The 22,799-nt window shown below is 35.3% G+C and overlaps 1 protein-coding gene across 1 annotated transcript in view; it reads right to left on the reverse strand.

The window, feature by feature from the left end:
* Window positions 1-22,799, reverse strand: part of Adgrb3 (adhesion G protein-coupled receptor B3) — a 687,882-nt gene that overhangs the window by 344,681 nt on the left and 320,402 nt on the right. Inside the window, exon 9 of the mRNA XM_071613277.1 lies at window positions 11,666-11,860. Coding sequence (XP_071469378.1) covers window positions 11,666-11,860 — 195 coding nt within the window. The remainder of the gene's footprint in view (window positions 1-11,665; window positions 11,861-22,799) is intronic.

Genomic DNA, 22,799 nt, shown 5'->3' on the forward strand with positions numbered 1-22,799 from the left:
TCCTGGACTTAGCCTCTAGAACTGTGGGAAAACACAGTTCTGTTTTCTGTACCAATACCAGGTATTTTGTTATAATATTAGAAATGGACTAAATAGGCTGATTTAAAACTATAATAGGTTATAGGAATGGAGAGATTAGGTCAGGGCAGGCTGTGGGGGCGGGGAGGAAGAGAGAACCACTTTTGCTTGGATAATCATCAGGAAAGACCTTTCTGAGGTGACACTTGAGCTGATACCAGAATAATGAGAAGAGACAGACATGGGAAAACCTGAGGGAGAGAATTCCTGAAAATACTGGGAAGAGGAAGTACAAATTCCCTGGATAAAGGACAGTCTAGACAAGAGAAGAAGAAAAAAGAAAATACAGGTGGAGTGGTCTTGGAAGGAAGATAATTGGGACAGAGGGAGAAGAATATTCACATAGGATAAAAAAAGATAGAAGCCAGATGAAGTGAGGCCTTGATCCCACAGTTGGTTATGTGACAAATTTAGTTAAAAACGGAATTTTGGCTTCAGGGTAAAAACTAAAGTGTAAGATAGTAAAAGAGAAAACATGGAGGTTAGAGAGAAGTCTTAAATTACTGAGGCCAGAGATGATGGTAGCTTGGCTTAGGGAAACAGCATGATATAATGACATCTGCACAGGTGGGAAAGTACAGACTCCAAGGTCAATCTCTGGTCCCTAGATTATGTCATTTAGGATGATGATGCAATTAAGTATGCTGAATCCCACCTATGAAAAGGCAGTGCTGGAAAAAGAAAGCGAGCTTAGATTTGTTCAACTTGAGTATGAGAACTCTACAATATAGCTAACAGAAGATGGTCTAGCAGACAGGTTTAACTATCATCTACATTTCAAAAGACAAAAATTTGTGAATAATTAATCCTGGTTGAAAACTGGAGACTTTGGGGATAAAAAAACTGAGATGATCAGGAGCAGAGTTGAATGGGGTGAGTAGAGTTGAATGGATAGGAAGAGTAAAAATCAAGACAGATAAGGAAAAAAGAGGAGGAGGAGTGACAGGTGACAAAATAAAGAAGAGGCTCCAGGAGTGAGGTTAATTTAGAGACCAACAGGTACAAATCCAAGCACAGTTCAAGATATAGTGCAATAGGTCTCCCTATTAGTCTTGCACGTGGCAGACAACAATTGACCGTGTAATACATAAAACCATAAGCACATCCATATTACAGACTAATGTATGGATGGCAGCTTACATGTGATCAGACTGTGATTCTACTTCTAAGTCTCCTATTCAAGAAAGTATACAGAAATGAAATTGAGTCCAAGCAACATTACCGTACAAATCATGTTTAGTTTGTCCAATGTGTTTGGTTTTTTTAAATTAATTTTCTTTGTAACAGGAAATAGGCAAAATAACTTACAGTTGATCTGGAGAAAGGATTGTACATATTATGGATTGATACTTTTACCCAGAATATCTATCCAAGCTGCACACGCATTGGCCATTGGCAATTAGAAACTGTTAAGGATTCAGGAAGGCAGCAGATTTTCATTCAGGATGCCCTCCCTAGTGGGTTTCAGGGCCCAAGACCAATGAGGATATGATTCAGAGACAAGATACTGAGCCACTGGGAAATCAGCAGAAAAAAGGCAGGGCTCTTTGGAAGGACTAGATTATTAAGCTCAGTGGTGGGATCCACAGCAGATGGGATGACCAGACTTGAGAGCTGTGGTCACAGGGATCCTGAGAGAGGCAGGACTGTCCTAGGATCCTGAGAAAGGCAGAACTGTCCTAGCTTGATGACTGCGATCCACTAGACCCAGAGTAATGTGAGAGCAGATTGTTGAAACAAACATCTCCCAAGATGCAATAGTTAAGGGGGGGAAAAAAAAACAACCTTTAATGATACCTTTTGTTTTTTCCTCCTTTTCTTCTTTTTTTAGTCACAATATCTCAGAAGCCCTGACTTGTTTTGAAAACTGCATAAGAATACCGCTCCAGGAATTACTGGCCTTATTTCTTAACTAATCCTGCTCTGCCATGATGTAAGACAGTTTGCCTCATAGAGTTTCTGAATAGCTGGATGGGCAATGTTTTATAAAATGATACCAGTCCATGTTAAATTTCAGATGAAGAACTCCAGAAAGAGGTGGCAGAGTGAGTCAGCTGGGAGACTGGATGAGGTTAAGGGAAAGAAGAAAACATTCAATCTTCAGTCCTCTGGTGAATGAGTTCAGCACTCATTCAAAAAAGAAGGGTAAAAGGCGACACTAACAGGGTTAATTATGCTGTATGATTATTCCCCCAAAGGCAGTCTGGCAGAGGAACCAATGTTATAAGAACATCACAACTAAATGCGGCAAAGAATTATCAAATCCAGACAGAAGATGCTTTTTTTTTTTTTTTTTGGTCCTGCGAAGAACCAAAGCCAGGGCCTTGCACATACTAAACAAGCACTCTAACACTGAGCTACATATCTAGCTCTTTTAAAATTATATTTTGAGATAGAGTCTTGCTAAGTTGCCCAGGCTGGCCTTGAATTTGTAATCCTTCTGCCTCAGTCTCCCCAGTGGCTGGGATTCCAGGCAGATTCCACTGAGCTTGCCCCTAAGGGACGCTTCCTAAGAGAGGAATTAGATGAGGACCAGTAACTCAAGTTTGGGCAAGGCTGGCTGGTACACCTGAGGTCACCATGTGAAGGAACCAAGCACACATCACAGGTTTAGACACTGAAGGAGGCAGCCATTGCAGGCTTGTCCTGGGAGAAAATGCTAGGCACACACCTCTTTAATACAAGGAATTCTCAGTTACTCAAGATTCCTTGTTATGGGCTGAATTGTATTCCCCCTCCAACCCTCACTCCCATACAAAATAACTATATGTTGAAGTCATAACATGCAGTACCTCAGATTAACTTTATTTGGAGTTAGGGCCATTAAAGAGGAAAATAAATTAAAAAGAGGGTATGAGGGAGGGATATAATTCAATCTGCCTGGTGTCCAGGAGAAGAGGAGATTAGAACACACAGAGACACCAGGAATATATGTGCACAGAGCAGGGAAAGACACATGTAAAAACTCAAAGACAAGCTTGTCATCAATGAGGCAAAGAAAAAGAAAAAAAAAAAAATCTGCTGACTACTGATCTTTGATTTCTAGCCTCCAAAAGGGTAAGATAAATTTCTTTCATTTAAGTCACCTAGCTTGAGTCTTTATTATGGCAGTCCTATCAAATTAATATATTTTCAATGATAATTTATAAAAGAAAAATCTTTGATAACAAGTGGAGATCACAATGACAACCCATCTGTGTATTTTTCTTGTGTAAATCTCAATATTTGCTTGATTCTGAGGGCAATGGGAGATCCTAAAAGTGTAAAAATACGTAATACAAATTTTGGGTTTTTTTGTTTGAGTGCAGTCAAAATAACGTATACTAGTTGATTGCACTATATATATAATTATATGTAATTTATATATATATATATATATATATATATATAATATTTATATTATATATATATATATATATAATTTTTTGTGAATTGAATAATTCAGATGTGCTATACCACTGAACTACCTTTTTACATTTAAAAAAATTTAAGACAACTTAAAAAATTAAGTTGCTGAAGCTGGTCACTGGGATTATACGTGTGCACTACCATGCCTGGGTCTACATAATACATGTTCTTAAAAATTCCTTTCCTTCCTTCTTCCTGCATGATCTCTGTGCACAATTTTGTGCTTTCTTGTGAAGCTCATTAGCTCCTGTCAGCCAGCAGCCATCTTCTAAATTTTATTTATGGCAGGATTCAATCATGTTGATTTGTGGAGCAAAACTTGTTGCTTAATATTTCATCCATTTAAGGAAGTTGTTTAGTGTTGAGTGTCTTATTTTCATGTTTAGATTAAGGTTAAAGTTTAAATACTACTTAGAAGGAGATGATGATTATACAAGACTCTACCACAGAGAAATATACGGACTCCTCTGTTAATCATTGAAAACAGCAGACATTTAAAATGTGGGGAGCTTGTCAACTGTGGTTCTGGACTCAACGTAGTTTTCACTGAGCCAAGAACCCAATGATTGATTTACACGCTCTCTTCATTAATTTGCCCTCCAACTCTAAAATGGCCCTGCAGCATCATCCCTGAAGACTAAATGCTTCTTTCTTCCCATTTTCCCTTGACATATTCCTTGCTCTTTTCCCTAACAAGTGAAGAATAAGCAATGCCTATAATTTCTTAGCTGGTGCTATGAGAAACATCGGACCTTCCTTTCTTGCCAGGAACGCTTCAAATACACACCTGCAATGGCAGTAGCTATCTGTGGTCCAGAGACTTTAAGTTTTCACTCCATCAGTCTGAACTTATTGGATGATAGCAGTAGCAATATTTCTGGATCTCTACTATGTGTCAGATACTGTGTATTTCATATAGATAACTGAATGCTTATATCAACCCTATAAGGTAAGTACTATTATCCCAAATTATGGAAGAGAAATTTGAAGTACATAGTAACTTGTCTAGGGTCACAGAGCTAACAGACTCCAAAGCCACATCCTGAAGTTCAAAATTCTGTATTTAGAGTAAGCACTCAATTGTCATACCCTACAACCTTCCTTATCAACCTGACACATGTTTGAGAAAATAATAAACCTTTCTGCTTGCACAATGCTTTCTAAACACAGGCTCTCATGATATCACATTGTATCTTGAATGTTGCAGTTGAATTATTATTACAAACCAGAAGAACTCTTAACAGATCTTATTTACTTAAGAAAATTGGAGACCTCCACAGTTAAGACTTATCATTGTGTTACAGTATTATATTGTTATGGTTTGATGTGAGGTGTCCCCCAAAAACTCATGTGTGCCACAATGCAAGAAGGATTAGAGGGGAAATAATTGAGTTATGATAATCTTAACTAATCAGGGAATTAATCTGATGGGATTAACTGGGTGGTAACTGAAGGCAGATATAGTATGGTTGGAGGAGATGGGTCCCTGGGGGCACACCTTTAATGTATATTTGTATCTGGAGAGTATTGGGGGTATATATTTTGTCTTTGTTTCCTGATCATCATGTGAGCCAATTTCCTCTGCCACATTCTTCTACCATGATGTTCTTCCTCACCTCAAGCCCCGAGGAATGGAGCCGGCTGTCTATGGACCAAGGCTTCTGAAACTGTGAGCCCTCAAAGAAACTTCTCCTCTCCTAAAATTGCATATTTGAGTCACAGTAGTGAAAACACTGACTGGAACATATATTATCATATTAATAGTTACTTTCACATATACCATCCACCCTTTCATATGCAAAAGGTAAAAACATTTGGTACTAAACTCACAGAAGAAATATTACTCTATGGTCCTAACCAGGTGACCTAAGCTACGGATGGTCATTTTAGGAATGATCCATGTGATCCATGTGACAGCAATATGTGCTATGTCATGAAATGTCTTAAGGTAGAAGATGCTTGACTTCACTAAAATCACTATTCTGCTTTTAATTGATTTACTTGATCACCCAACACTGAAATATTTCTTTGTAATACAATTGGCACTTTAAAAAGAAATTGGAAAACTGAGATTAGAGCTTCCTATTTAATTTCAACCACTGTAAAAAAAAATTCTCAAACCTAGGAAATGTGTCAAATAAGCAAGGGTCTTCCAATGTTGAGTACTGACCATTAACAGGTCATGATTAATTTTTCTTAACCAAATAGAAAAGAATGGAAAGTACCAGAATGTGTTACACATAAAATGGTAGATATTATTTTTGTAAAACTCTCTTCAATTATATATTGATGTAAACTTTGTGTTTTAAAGTGGGCCACAGTAAAAAGATAAAAGAAAACTTTACAGTATTTTACAATACTAAGTGAGACTAACATAAGTGTTTTAGAAGAACAGAAAAATGCCTAAGTGGAGACTGGCCTTTGCATTCACATGAGTACGCTGTGGGTCTCTGTGGATATTGCTATATTTAAGTTCTTCTCCAAATTTTCTGTATCTCTCAAGTGCAAACTGTCTCAGGACCTACCTTTCATTCCATTAGGAGATCTGTCTTCCCTGCCCTAGTGACCCTGAGATGTGCTTCCTTCCCACACCTCTAAACCACCTTCATTACATCCTCCACAGGCTTACTCCCCCTCCCTACATGCTATTCCTTTCCAGGCTAATCTGCGTTACCAATCTCTGCAGAGTATCTTTCAAAAAATAACATTTATATTCAGTAATATTTAGTAACCTTGTTTATGGAGAATCAAGTCTCTCCTGTCTCTTTGAATTAGACATTTATTTATTTATTTTTAAAACATATTTATTTATTTATTTATTTTTTTAGTTATTGGCAGACACAACATCTTTGTTGGTATGTGGTGCTGAGGATTGAACCCAGGCCGCACGCATGACAGATGAGCGTGCTACCACTTGAGCCACATCCCCAGCCCTGAATTAGACATTTAGAGCAGTTTTTAAAATTTCATCTTTTTTCTTTTTTTTTGGTGCAAGCATGTGATTTTCCCAAACATTATTATATTTCTTTTGTTAATTTAATAATTATTTCAACAAATATTTGAGGGTCTGCTCTGCTTCAAGTGTCAGACTAGGCCCTAGGGATGTAATTATCTCTCAACAAATTTAAAATTTACTGCTGAGGGCAGACTTGGAAATAGTCATTACAATGCTGTATGTGAGTGCTCTAGTGGGATGTATATAAGGTTTCAAAAGGCCAGAGGAGTAGGGAAAATCCAGTTCTGCCTAAATTTGGGGAGAAGACTTTTGAAAAAAAATATATTTGATTCAAATCTTAAAATTGGAAAAGGGAAGGATACGACACTTAGAGAACTCATATGAGTTCTGGGAGATGTGATGAAGTGTAGGTTAGGAAAAGAATATGCCTGAAGGGAAAAGATTTTTGCAAGATGGTATACCAGATACCAAGTTGTATAATTATGGTTTATCATTCTTAGATACATAGCTTTTTTTCAACATCTTATAAATTATAAATTAGAATGGGACTTAAAATGAAAGGCAGCTTAGTGTAGTGTATCACATATAGCACCTTTTCTGTCTTAGATGTGAAATGATGGTGTATATTAGAGAGGATATTGTCCAGATCAGGATGAAACAGTTTCACAGTAATATCCAAAGATGGATACCTACCAGTAAAAAGAAAAAAAGACTTAATGTGGAGCTTCATTTTATGACCTAGTGCCTGACCAGGAAGGGTGCAGATGCTAAGTAACCCATGAAAATCTTCTCTTGGAGAGCTGGTGAGTGGCCTGTGTAGGGTATTGTTAATGTCAGAAATTATTTCTGTTGTTTTGCTTTGCTGCTTCTCTCTTTTTATTGTTCTAATTCAGGTTTCTGGCATTAAAAAAATAGGTATCATGCATATGTTTGATGCTGGGCATAACCTTAATGTGTAATAGCTGCCAAAGAGCTAAATGGTTACCTGAAGACAGAGTACCAAATAAAGGCAAACTTCCCTGCTTTGTAGTTAGGCCCTGTTGCTTATTGAAATAATTGTGCACATTTTAATAGAATTTGGTGTTGATTTAGCAAAGTGTAAAGGGATTCAGCCTTGCATTTCTCCATAAAATGATAGGCAATTATATTTTGAACTTCTGAGAATTTACACTGTAATGGTTTTAAGTCCTAATTATCTTCATTTGATAAGGCAAAGCTGTATACTTTTCTGGTATAAAATTATATGAGTTATATATTTTTCTTCCTCCTTTTTTTAGTTGTCAATGGTAACAAATTATTGTTCATAAATAATAAAATTTAGGGCACTTATTCTAAGAACTTGAAGTTTCAGTGGCTCATGTAATTATAATGCTGTTTCTCAGTACTGTGAATTATCGGGAACATTTAACTTCATAATTTTATGGATTCTTTAAGCTGAAACATATTTTGGTTTATGAAGTGTCAAGCCACAACTAATAAAGTAAAATTTTTAAAAAGAAAACCTTACTAACAGAAAAGAAACAGATTCACTGAGTTCACATGGGGAAATATAATAATCATTTACAAACTTTAAAAATTTAAGGGTAAACATATAGTTCTATATTTTTAAATGATTTTTTTTTCTGTCCTGGACTATGATTATTGAGCAAGTCTAGATGACAAAAATGCAAATGCCTTAGTGATTTTTAGCAATTCTACTGAATGAAATTTTCCATGGATACATTTTCTTCAAAGACCAAACCAAAACAGGACAAAACAAAAGCCCTCCCAAATCTTGTCTTTTTGGAAATAATATTGGTAATTACAAAAGTCATCTGAACAAAGAGAAGAGCTTCATGTGTTGAGAGGAATCATGCCAGTTCTCATCTTCTTAAGTCATAACATTATCATAGCCACCCTAAAGCCTTTAATTTTGTCAGAGGCCTTCACAGTTTAATTTATTTGATTTCTAATAAAAATATATTCATATACATAGATATGTGTGTGCATGTGTGTATAATGCAGGCTGCAGCTATTTTGATTCTCTTTCATTAATACACTAAATCAATTTTTTGAAGCCAGCATATTAACCATTTTAAATAAAATGCTCAGTATATAACCACATTTAAAAGAATGTATTCTTTTTACATAGTTTTACTTAATTTATTTGTTATTCTTGCTCATTGTTTGCTACTGAGGGACAAAATATGAAAACTGCTCAATGATAACTATTTGATTATTTGTTCTTATTAGTTTTACTGTTGACTAATTTAACCAACTTTTTGTTTCTTCATTTTTTTTTTTTTTAAATGGCTTCTCTAGTCAAGATTTGATTCTAAATCTTATTTGGGGTAGGAGACTGGAGCTTGGCTAGGGTTCAAAGGTGGATCAGGAAAATTTCTTCTTTTTCAAAAAATTTGTAGCAAGTGCTAATAATTTAAGATATAATGAGGTGCAGGAGAAAAAGTTTCAGAGGCCCAGAGTACCAAGAGGTGACTTTGGAAGGTTGAGACAGACTAAGCCAGTCTGAAAGCACAAAGGAAGCAAAGACCCAGAGCCAAGAATGTGCAATGCATTCAGGAAGGAGGAAGGGTTAATTTGGCTCAAATTAACTGTAAAGAGGAAGAGCAATCTAGGCAAGAAGCTTGAGACATAGATAATCTACATACTGCACAGCGTACTAGAAGCCAATATTAAGATTTTGGGATGTCATCGAGGGGTCCTTGAGAATCCCCTAAAGATTTCTTAGATGTTTCTTAGTTGTCCCAGGACAACTAACAGGAAGATAGTGTGTAACATGGATAGGAATAGAGGTAAATATGTGAAAGGATCAAAGAAAAAAGGCCACAGATATCGTGGAGGCTGAGCTCATTAGAGGCTGGTTAGGATAACAGCAGTGGGAAGACTGAGGAAAGAATAGATGGAAGAAGCATTGTGCTGGTAGACCCAACAGGAAAGAAAGACAAGGCAAAAATCAAGGTGACATTACAAGTCTAGGCTAGGACTGCAAATTCCACAAAGTAAACTAAAAAATGCAAGAAAATTTGGAGTTCAAGATGAATTTATATCACGTGAAGTCTGGGGTGCTTGCCAATTGGAAATGTCCAGAACTTTCACAAATGGCAAGTTGAGGTTTATGTAAAGTACATGGAATGTTGAAGATGGCCACAAAATTTATAATAAAGCAAAGAAGACAAGGTATACATGTATCCATTTATATTGAATTCTGGAAAGTAAAATAAGAGAGGTAAGAGTTCTCTGGGATTTCAGAGAAAGGAAACACCGTTTTTAAACAGAGTTAGGGATTTGGTGGTCTGGCAATGGGAAAGAAGTGACAGAGTTGAGCTGAGAGAAGAAAGAATACCACAAAAGGATAGTATTCCATGTGGCTGAAAAGATGCCAGCAAAATCAATAGAATAGAAAAATAACATTTCCACTTGTAAGGGAATTAGGAAGATACCAGTGAGTTCTGGACGTTGTGTATATGTGGAGGACTGAAGAGAGCATAGGGTAGAAATGAAGGAACCTATTTCTGACTAGAACAAAATGGCCACAAAATAATCAGCCAAATTGTTTCATTTAAGTCAAACCAGCTAGTGTTTAAGATTAAGCAATTAGTTAAACTAATTGCTCGTTGACTCATGTATTCCAATGAGTATCTCAAAATACATTATGAACATAACCTGATACCCTTAGTTTCTTCAATTTACTACATAAAATCTTAGAACTCAATTATTTTGAGAGTTAGAGATTATTTAGTACAATATTCTGCTGGATGTTTCAACTGTGAACATAGTGTCTCAGAGCCTGTGTATTTTTGTTTTGTTTTGTTTTTTAAATTAAAAGTTGTATCTTGTGTCAAGGACTTCAAATATTAGGTTTTAATGTCAATGCTAATATAATTATTTCAGAACTGCAGGGAATAGCTGTATATAACTTTATTAACTTGTTAATATTAAAAATTACTTCATTCTTTGTATAAAACATCATCTTTAAAATGACTAAAGGAAGTCAGCCTTCTATTCAAGTCAATTCCACCCTTCCTGATGGAATTTTATAAATATAATTTAAAAAGTGAACACTGATGATATAATCTATGAATGCAGCACCAATAATTCTCACAGGAGATACTCTCAGTTGCATGTGCATCAAATTTTAGTACATAAATCAAGGCAGCAATATTATTTGTAAATAACTCCATGATTCCAAAAAAACCCTTCTTTTTCTCTTTCACTCAAGATTTAATTAAATCCAAAACCAAAACAAGCAGACAAAACAAACAAACAACAACAACAAAACAAACAAAAAATCCAAAAAAAAGAGCAAACAAAAACCAAAGATGTATTTAAAAAGTGAAATGCAAACAAAACTCCCAAATGAAGAAAACAATACCTGATCTGGGAGTTTTGCCAATCCTTTATTTTAATCAACTTTTTACAGAGATAATAGGAAGAATATTGAGCTGGAAATGCAGAAATCAACTCAACACTCTTGGCATGAATACATTTTAGACTATAGCACAAAAAGAGTTAATCTGAAATGCCAACTGAGGTTGCATTAAATATGCTATTATTTTGCCATTCAACAAGCTTTGTTTCATTGGCAAAGGCAACACTAAAACTGGTTGAATACTTAAACACTATTATGGAAATAAATGATGTTGCTCTAAAAGTCTTCCATGGTAAGAAAAAAAAATGCTGTAAATTTCTTATTTTCCTATTCAGATCAATTTCTATCTGCCTTATATTTTCTGGCAATGATTGCACAAAATTAAATACGGTTCTCCCTCTTCTAATAGCAAACCCCCAAACAAACCTTAAACTATGTCTTCTTTGCATGTTACAGTTAATGTGCTTTCATTATACTTAATGTACTTTTAATAGTCTCCTATGGCAAGATGTTGATATTAAATGTGGGAATAAAATATCCGTGATACTACCTTGAATTTGCTGTAATGCCTTTTATCTGAGGGCTCAAAGCACTCCACACACATTTTCATTCAGTATCTCCTTGAGGTGTAATATGTGCACTTTATGGTTGAGGACTCTGAGGTGCAGAATGAGGAAAGGAATTGAGGTCATTTCCAGAGTTCACACTAAGCACAGCCTTGATATTTCCCTGCAGGGGTGAGCATTCTCTCCCTGCAGTCCAGGCTTACTACCAGGTGGCTACACTGGCTTCTGGGTGCTAAAAATTGATTGCATCTTATCTGGTCCTTTCCTTCATGAGATTGTTTCTCTTACCTGGACACCATCAGATGCAGGGATGTAACTTGCCCTTTTAAATGTGTCTGTAACATTTCTGAGGATTTCCACAGACATCAGAAGATCTCCTGCATAAAAATTTTTCCTCTGAGTTAAATCCAACAGTGTCTTCGTTACCTGGGACATTCCATCACCTGCCAGAGTTCGCTGCCCCTTAGCCAGATGCTCTTTAATCTGTGATGGTCAAAAGAACACAATCAACATCAGAATCTTCATTACTGTTTCTCTACAAATATTCATTAAATAGCTATATTAAAAATTCACTGATCAAGTTTAAAATAACTTTGCAATATTTGGAAAGATACAAAAACCTTAAATTGTGTGTATCCCACATTCTGATAAGCATCCAGCACGGGGAAAAAAAAAAAAAGAGTATATACTTCTTGTCAAACCTAATAGATTTCCCATTTCTAGTTAAAAAATGCAATTTAATACCATTGGGAAAAATATGTATAAATTTAGGTTTTTGATTAGAGAAAAAAGTTAAACAATATACTTGCGTGCATTAAACATGAGAGATTGTTTAGGGAGGTGTGATCAGAGATGGAGATTATAAATGCTTCAAAATTACCAGTTTTTGTGATAAATTTTAATAACTTTTGTCTTAAACACATCTTTATGTAGTAGCAAAGAGTTGTTGCAACACAATTTTAGCTTAAGAAAATGTCTCTAAATTTTAGAGGTTTACTATGACATGATTGAAAGTTAGATTGCTTTAATTTTATTTTTATTTTTTAAAAAAACAACAACAGGGGGAAAAAGAATAAGAAACTCTCATCTGGGTTCTCAGCAGTAGAAGGAACCATTAAGATGCAAAGCTTCAATTACTTTGATGGCTAGAAAAATGGCTGTCAATTCTCATGTTTGCCTATCTTACAGCTCAAGAAAAGAATCTTGTAGCACATAAGATTGAAAAGGTAAGAAAGGTGAAAGAAATAACAAGGATCTGTTATACTTGTTAAATAAAGGTTAACCTTTATCTCACATTGCTAACTTTTTTTTATGAAATTAGCTTAAAAATCATGAAATAAGCAAGAATGAACACATCAGAGAAATACTAAAAAAAAAAAAGGTTAAAGTATAATACGTGTCATCATAACTATGTTTCAGTTTCTCATTAAGACACATGCCAACAAGTCATGGTAATCAATCTACACTAAATAAAAAGGTAGAAATTTCCTAAGAGTTACATTTTTAAAAAGTATTATCTTGATACTTTGGGGTTTTTTAATTAACCTTGAAAATTCCCTAATAATATTTCAGTAAAACGAAAATCTTCATAGACCAGCATGGTGGTGCACATCTGTAATCCAAGAAGCTTAGGAGGCTGCGGCAGGAGGATCGAAAGTTCAAAACCAGCCTCAGCAACTTAGTAAGGCCCTAAGCAACTTAGTGAGCTCTGGTCTCAAAATAAAATATAAAACCAGCTGTGGACGTGGCTCAGTGGTTAACTGCCTCAATCCCCAGTACAAAAAAAAAAAAAAAATCTTCAGACACATTTTATATTTGTTGTGATATGCTAAAAACTAGAATGTATTTAGACAGTTTATTTTTTCCTATTTTCTTCTTTATTTATTTTTTCCTATCTCCCTTCAGTGGGAGAGAACAACCACAAGTAAAGCCCCCCATGACTGGCATGGCATTAGTGATCTAGACCCTCTCTTCAGACTCAAGGCCAATAGCTGTTGAATGACATTAACATATTTAATCATGATATAGACCCGGCATTCATCAATCAGGACACTGGCTGTCACAGAAGAATGTGACACAATGATATGTACAAGTAGCCTGAACTCCAGCTCCACTTCTGAACTGTTGATAACTATTTTCACTTTTCTGTTCAGGTCATGTATTACATGGCTTCATGTTTGCACTAGAAGTTCTACCTTCCTCCCTTTCATTATCTCCTGTTTAAAAACCATTGAGATTTAGTCTCGCTTTTGTCACTATCTTACCAAAGTTAATAAATTGCTTCTCTCTGCTCTTACCTTGTACATGTATGACCTTTATCACAGTGAACAATAATCATTTAGCAATATCTTTCAGTCCCTACAGTCTTCCTACACTATGAGGGTAGGCTCACTGTCTTATTCACAGCCTTATCATAGAACATAGACACATATCATGGAACATAGTAAAAAGTAGTTAGGTTGAATTCAGTTTTTACATGCTAACTGTACTTTTGTGGTGAAATGGAATGAGCTTTAGAACCAAGGGTTCCTGAGTTTGTATTTTAACTCAACAGCTTATTACTTATGTAATTGAATGCCTTGGAGACTCAGTTTACCATGGTTTCTGTAAGATTTGAAGAATACACCTATTTAATGAAATGTTTTAATATTTTCTTCATTCTAATGAACCCACACAGCTGAAGATGATTAGCAGGAGCTGCTGCACACAGGAACGCTTTTGGCCTCACCATGGTTTGAGTGCCTTACACGATCTACCCTGGAGACTTCTAGCACTTTGCACCTATAACCTGCAATCTAGTCATTATGGTTTTGTTGCTTTTTCTCCATCATAAAAAGTACATGCCTGTCTCAGGACTTTTGCATTTGCTTTTCCTTTTCATGTGGAATAGACGTCCATGGAGATTCACATCCTTTCTGTCACTTTCTCAAACAAATTTTTTTTTTTAATATTTTTAGTTGAAGATGGACACAATGCTTTTATTTATTTTTACGTGATGCTGAGGATCAAACTCAGTGCCTCACATGTGCGAGGCAAGCACTCTACCACTAAACTAATACCTCAGCCCCCTCAAAAGAATCTTACCTGAGTAAATATCTTAAATGGTATTCTTGTCACTTTCAATTACCTTATTCTACTTCATTGTGCTCAACCTGACCGGCTATATTTTGTCCATTTTGTTTATTACATTCCCAGCATTGAGAAGACTTCCTCAATATGTTTAATGAATGAATTGAAGGGATATAAGAGTCAGCTGTCTTCTATGCAGTTGAGTAAGTTAGGTACACTTGAAAGTTGTCCTACCTCACTCCTGGACATAGTACATAGCAAACGTTGGTATCAATAACAGGAGATAAATAAACTACCTTACTGAGAGAGAAAATGTAGCCTCTAGACTGAAAAGTATGTGGTTCAGTAGATAATCTGTGGTTTGGAAGAAAATTCAGAAGAGAATTGAAGTCAACAGGGTCTAACTTGTAAAGTGTCATAAATTCAGTCTTCAGTTTTGCACTGGTGGTGTAAATCACAGCTGTGATGCTCAGAGCAGCAGAGGACTTAAACTGTTCCCCATGACTGCCAAGGTAAATAATGCCTGACTGCCTCAAATCAGCCTTTATTATTTTGTCAACCTACACTCATGCCTGTGAGAGATCTAACTTGTACAGATTTAATGTACGCTCCCCTCACACAAAAGCATCACAATATTGATTTGATGCTTGAAGAACAAAACACTGAGACATGTTTTCTGTTTGCAGTAAGAATAGTTATAGAAGGCACTGAATGGATCAACTCATCAGAGATAGGAAGCCAGTTTCTCATCTGGGTCAGCATCAAATCCAGCACAAATCAGTAATAAATCAGCGTCATTGCCGACTGACAGCTGCATAGCAGGCTTATGTGGTATAAGTTGTTCTCAATCCAGCTCTTAGCAAACAGGTGCTCAGATCCCAATACCAGCTCTCACAATTGTCACTAATTAGCATCCTTTTTGGCATTGTTAGTGAAAAGTACCCAGGAAAAATTCCTTGTAGTATTTTTACACACTAGAGCAAACTATTCATAGCATTCATCCAGGGTACAAAGAATGTTTGGATATGACAATTTCCAGCTAGAAGATATTCAGTTGAAAGACAGTTAGTTTCCAGTTTTCGATCTTTCTTCCACAATACAAACATACTGCAGAAAGTTCTTACCTCCTGCCTATGCTTTTATTTCCTTTTTCTAGAATGACAAATCCAAGTTTACCTGCTAGATATTTTTTTTCTGGATTATGAAAAAGTTGGGTACAGATACCGTTTCTCTATTTCAACCCATATTCTATCTGCTTTCCATCTCTCCTCCTTTATGTTTGTCTGTGTATTTTAACTCTCTGGTTATCTCCCTGATTTTCTTAATCCTATCCAAACTCTTCTTCATTTCTCTCTCTCTCTCTCTCTCTCTCTCTCTCTCTCTCTCAAAAACAGGCCTGATTTTATATATTTTCTTTAATACCAACTTCTCATATTGTTACTTCATCTACTGTCTTCCCACTCGTTCTCTTCAAAAGGCACCTAAAACCTAGCAGTCCACACTATTCACCACTTCCCAAAGAACCTCCATGGATCTTGTCTTTGCTCCCTGACTCATTCTCTTCTATAATTTTAAACATTGTCCCCAAATCCTCTTGTTCAACTATTATCTTTCCTTCTCCTTCATGAATTCTATTCAGATAACTGGCACTTTATCAACTCTATTTTCAAGCCTTATAGAAGTAATCTTGCTATGTATGACTTCTATTGTTATATTGCTGGTGTTCTTATTCATTCTACTAAACCATAAACTCCTAAAGGGCCTGTCTTTTCATATTCATCTTTGGTTTAATGTAATCTCTAGCACATTGTCTACCACATGCACGAACAGGTTCAAAGTGTTTTCTAAATGAACTGAAACTGAAGATTTTCTTTTTCTTTCCCCAATTGCAATACTCAACTGTTGACAGGGCAAAAACAACAATTTATGATCATCCAAAATAAAGACATATGCAATAACTACAAAAGTTTTACGTGATGTAATTGACTTTTCAAAGATATCCAATTACTATGAGTAGGCATTTTGAAAATTCTAAACATCAACATTTATAGTTGTATAATTTCTACCTTCAAAAAATAACAATACAAGTGATACACATTTACTGAGTGCCTGTTATATGACAAGTGTGGTATCGTGTATTTTACATGAGATATGTGATTTGGGTTTTGACATGATCCTCACATGTACTACAGTTATCTAAGGATCTACAGATGAAGAGACTTATTTAGGTTAGCTCCAGCCCCAGGACTGTGTAGAGACAAACAGTGGTTGTATTAACAGTTGAGCTAAGGCAGTCTAATTCCAGAGCCCATCTGCCTCTCCATTCCATGCTTAATTCAGGTTTAATAAAATTTTTTGTTAGAAATTATTAAAGTGCTTAAATATTTAAAAATTATTATAAATTATACTTATTTTAAGAGATATTAAATATTTTTCATAATAAGAAAAAATATGTAAGAAACAAGTGTCTTGAATAACCGGATTATTGAGGTATTGTCAAGTATCTGAGCAGCAGTCATTATTTTGGAATATAATGTGTAATGTTCCCAAAACTACTTACCAATATCTATTTAAAGAGTATAAAAACCTTCGTAGGCAGTTTTATTCAAGAGGAATAAAATTCACTAAGGATATATTGAATTTCCCTTGAGTGATATTTAAAATTTTTTCTTAATTTTAGGAATTTAAAAATTTCCTAATTAGGTTGGAAAGGCTTTTATAAATTTAGTATTTCCTTAAAAAATTATAACTATCAGTGATTAATCCTACTTATATTCAAATACTCTCTGAGTATTTTTGCTCTAAAGGACAATCTTAAAAGTTTCTTTGTCATTCACATTTAATGCTGTTGACAAGATCAACGGTGAAAGGGGAAAAATGAAATCTAAAAATAGATGCTTTTTATAGTTCTGGATTAATCCTCCTTGCTCTTTATATAGAGATAAGTGGCAAGGGTCACGGCTTAAAGAGTAGGTGTGTTTCTGAAATAACCTTATTCTTTCATTTTATGCCTCCCACTGCCAGCCACATTTGCCTCCATTGTGTAAATCCTAAAAAAAGGTTTATCATAGTTGCTTTGTGCAAATGACACACTTTAAACATCATATATTTATATATTATTTCCAACAGCAACTCCTACAGTCAATCTGTAAGGTATATTAAAGGTTCTCACAGTTTGAGTGGCTTCAATTAACAGATAATTATACATGGAGCTTCTTTTTGTAAAGCACTAATCTAAATATATATTTTGATTCAGTTCATAATTCTGTCATTTTCTGAGACCAAAGTCATTCATTTGATAATGGCATTAAATTACTTACATATCTAACTTGAGTCTCCAGGAAAGACAGAGATTATCCTGTATGAGGAATAAGATACACCTTTAGATCTAGTATGAACATTTCTTAATTTTTCCCTGTATTTGATGTAAAGAACTTGCTTCTCCTTAGAGTTGTCCTAGGGCTAGGAGTTACGTTTAAAAAGACAATTCTTTTTCTTTTTCTTTTCTTTTTTTCCTTAGAGAGAGACAGAGAGAGAGAGAGAGAGAGAGAGAGAGAGAGAGAGAATTTTAATATTTTTTTTTTTTTAGTTTTCGACGGACACAACATCTTTATTTGTATGTGGTGCTGAGGATCGAACCCAGGCCGCACTCATGCCAGGCGAGCAGGCTACCCCTTGAGCCACATCCCCAGCCCTAAAAAGACAATTCTTTATAGATAATATGATAAGGCAGATTTACCCCTATATTGTCCTGCATAAAGCATTTATGTATCAGTTATAGCCCAGGCTAATGGTTTGAATAGGATTTGTCCTAAGAGGCTTTATATATCCCACTTTCTTCTCCCAAGAACCTCTAAAGTGAGAGGAAGAATGGCATGAATTTGAGAATCACAAGTTACTGTTATGACAATAATTAGTCATGAAGAAAACTGAGTAGGCATACACTATTCAGGTTTCCCTGTGAAACCCTGAAATTTCCAAAGTAAAAATGAGCACAGTAAATTCATGTAACCAGTGGAATATAGGAATAGCTTTAATTTAGTAGTTTTGGGCTAAAATAGGACAAAAGTACAATTCCTGAGGAAAGGACATATGTAGGTAAGATTGTTTTTCTGAACACCTAACAAAACCAGATGTTCTCATAAATATTTCCATTCATGGAATTTTCATGAATACAAACAACAATAAGTGTTGGTGAGGATGTGGGGGAAAAGGCACACTCATACATTGCTGGTGGGACTACAAATTGGTGCAACCAATCTGGAAAGCAGTATAAAGTTTACTTAGAAAACTTGGAATGGAACCACCATGTGACCCAGCTCTACCACTCTTCAGTCTACACCCTAAAGACTTAAAAAGAGCATACTACAGTGACTCAGCCACTTCAATGTTTATAGCAGCCCAATTCACAATAGCTAAACTGTGGAAGCAACCTAAATGCCCTTCAATAGATGAATGGATAAAGAAACTGTGGTACATATACACAATGGAATATTACTCAGCATTAAAAGAGAATAAAATTATGGCCTTTTCAGGTAAATGGATGGAGTTGGAGAATATCAACCTAAGCGAAATAAGTCAATCTCAAAAACCCAAAGGCTGAATGTTTTCTTTGACGAGTGGATAGTAATCCATATTGGGGGGTGAGGAACTTTGGATGGGGCAAAGGAGAGGGGGAAAGGGGAATACAAGACAATGGAATGAGACAGACAACATTACCCTAGGTACATATATGATTGCACAAATGGTGTGGCTACTTCATTCACAACCAGAGAAGTGAACATTTCTGCTCCATTTGTGTACAATGAACCGAAGAACTTTCTACTGTCACTTATAATTGATTACAACAAATAAGTAAGTAAATAAATATTTCCATTAATGGGATAGAACTAGAACATGCCCCATGAGCTCAAAGCAATAGAGTTGTCCCATACTGGAACCAAAAATGTCAAGAATCTCCCCAATGGGAGGCAGAGCACCAACTGACTCAGTTTTTCTCTAAGTTTTCTAAATTCTATTTCCATTACTGGAGTGTTTTGGGGTCTAGGGATAGAGCATTAAACAGCAAGAATCTAAATAGAAGTTATGCTGCGATGACAAATAGCTCCAAAATCTTAACACCTGAAACAGGAGAGGTTTATTTCTTATGTTACATATGGAGCCCATCATCTTCTGGAAGCCTCGCTCTATCACAGTCATTCAAAGACTTGAGGTGATGAAGGATAAATGATCATGCATTGGTAATGATATCCTCAGACTAGACATGACAAAGATCACGTCTATGCAAAACCAAATGACCAGAATCAGCCACATAAGTATACCTAACTTCAATGGAGTGAAGAAGTACAATTCCCTCAGGAGAGGAAGATAAAATATCATCTATGATTCTGGTATGTCTTATTATAGTATGGAGTTGACCATTAATCATTTCATTTCTTTGTCCTCTCTAATTCCAGTGCATTCATCAACCAAAAGTGCAACCCTAGATAAAACCCACCATGGTGATTTTAAAGCTTAATCTGCAAATGAATCACAAAGGGTAATATTCAAAATGCAGATTCTGATCAGGTAGATCTGGGATAGGGACAGAGATTATACTTTTCTAATAAGTGCTCAGGTAGGTACTACTGATACTTTTGGTCTTCAAAATAATTTTTTTTCTTTAATTTTTCCGAATAGCAAGAATGCCCTCTTTGACCCTGCCCAAGTAGTTCAACTTTCCTGGATAAAAATTATAACGAGACTAACTAGGTAGACTCTAAATTCTTCTCTTCAAATCTCAGACTGTACCCAATGCAACTTGATAATACTATTATATTTTTCTAATAGGCTTATTTTCAACACCCTGCAAATTACTATTTCAAATCTTTTCTTCTTTCCTAAAAAGACACCTGTCTCCTCTAAATCTTCACTCTTACCTAATGATCCTGCCTCGTACTTAATGGCAAAAAAGAAGTCTGCCAGATGAAAAACCCATAATCTTTCCCAGACAAATCTCGCTAAGCTGATCCTCTGTATTCATCTTCCCCATCGTTTTTTCCCTCTGGTTATAATGTAGCAAGTATCTCTTCTCCTATCAAAGACTTTATTTTTTCACTTCTGTTATAGATTATGGCTCCTTTTTCATCCTTTCATTATCTTTAATTTTCTTGTTTTTCTTCTAAATTTTTACCATTTATTTTTTTAACTGGATCATTTCTTTTAACATGCAAGACTGTTCTAATATTTCCCATTTAAAACAAACAAAAAATAAAACCCCACGAACAAACACAAAAACCTCTTTGGACCTTGCATCTTCTTTTAATTACTATCCATTCTTTGGCTCTCATTCATCATCAAAACCTAGAAATAAACCGCTATGAAGTCTTCCATCACTTTCTCATCTTTTCCTCTTCATATTGATGACTTATAAAATTGTTTCTGGCCCAGGCTTGGAATCTAAGCTTCTGACTTTCATATCCAATTACACTCTCCCTACTTCATAAAAACCTTCTTTAACCCCCAATTATACCTACCCCAAATTATTCCTTGTGGTTCTGCCTTCTTCACCTTAGAAAGTGGCATTACAATACTCCAAAAGTGATCACTAAACTTTAATAATGTTAACCACCACATCTCATGGATTACTGCAGCAGGTTTCACAGCTTCTATTCCTGCCCTACAGCCCAGTCTCCACAGAACAGCCATAGGACCCTCTTTAATTAGATTGCATCACATCACTTCTCTGCTCTCAATAGCTTCCTATTGCACTTAGAATAAACTCCAGACTCCTAGTAAGAGCCTTGAGGCACAGCATGATGTTTTCCATACTTAGTTCTCTAACTTCATCTCAGGACATTCTCTTGCTTACCACCTCTGCTCAGTGATCTACTTTCCCTTCCTTAAAGACCTCAAAATCTCTCCAAATGTTATTTCTTCTACATGGTTTGTATTCTCATCTACTGATAAACTTGGCCTCTCCACTATTTACATGTCCAGTTCATCTCATATTTTAGGTCAGAGTTTAAAATATAATTTTCTTGTAAAGACTCCACCATTTTATTAAAATCTAGGTTTCCAACATTTTCCCCTATTTTATCACCCTGTGAATTAATTCCTGTATATCACAATTTGTGACTATTTTATCTCTTGCCCTGCCAACTTTATTTTGTATTTGTTGAGAGTTCAAGTTGTAACTCCAAGTTCTTGCACTGTGCTTGGTACAGTTAAATCTCAGTGAACATTTGTAGAATGAATAAATGGATAGATGAATAGATGTATTAAAAAATATGGAATAACAATACACTTTCCTTGGTAATTTTTTCTTTGGTATTAGCCTAACTATAATTCTCTGCACAAGTATATTATATCAAATCATCTTATGAATTAAGTTCCAATTCAATAAATTTCAATGCCTATAACTGACTCTAACATTTCTTCTCCAAGGCACAGTAATTCTATACTCCGATAATAGGTTAAATATCTCTTGGGATTTTCTAAATCTAATCAGAAATACTTTCTGAGGTAGAAAAGGAAAAAAAAATCCGTATAACTAGTAGAGTTATTTAATTTATACATCTATAATTGCATTTCTTAAATTCTCTAGGAAATACAATCATGTGACTAAAGATTTTTTTTTCTTGTTTGTAATATAGTTGACATTTACTAGTTTGGTAGATTGTCTAATTCATGTAAAAACCAATGCTTTTGCTTCCTCAAATAGAAAAAACCCACATACATTACAAAAAAAAAAAAAAAAAAACAACCTTTTAAGGGCACCCAGGAGGACTAATACAGTGAAAATGATATGAACTAAATTTACACAAAGTAGAGATATTCTCTTATGTAAGTCAAAAATTTCATGTCTAAAATGGCACTGTATTGTCAATCATATCTGTTTACATTTTTACTCTTGTCCAGAGAATATCTGAGAAGAGTCCCTTACAATTATGTTTTATGAAGTCTGCACCCAACTACAATAACATTTAATCACAGGACCATTTGTCCATATTTTTCATAAATCTATCAATTAAGAAAAAAACAAAACAAAAACACTTTTCTCTCCTCAACTTAGGAACTTTTGTTAAAGCTGGACAAAACCTGAGGACAAGTGTGGCCCAGTTAGAGAACTTCTGGGGCAGCAAGAGAAACTGCAGTTCTTTGTTCGCTTGAGCTGGAAAAATCTATTGGAAATTTGAGAGGCTTTAATCCTGCTAGCTCTTAATTTATGTAGGAAGCTGAAAAGTTAGGAGGAAGACTTTTAAAATGCAGAAGTATAATTTTCTCCTTCTTTGCTAGTCTTTGGAAACAAAGACTGAAGGGAAGAATGCAAATTTAAGCCCCAGCAGGTCTTCCTCTGAGGACATTTGGTGGA

The sequence above is a fragment of the Marmota flaviventris genome, chromosome 6 (assembly GCF_047511675.1).
Source record: "Marmota flaviventris isolate mMarFla1 chromosome 6, mMarFla1.hap1, whole genome shotgun sequence".
Lineage (NCBI taxonomy): Eukaryota > Metazoa > Chordata > Mammalia > Rodentia > Sciuridae > Marmota > Marmota flaviventris.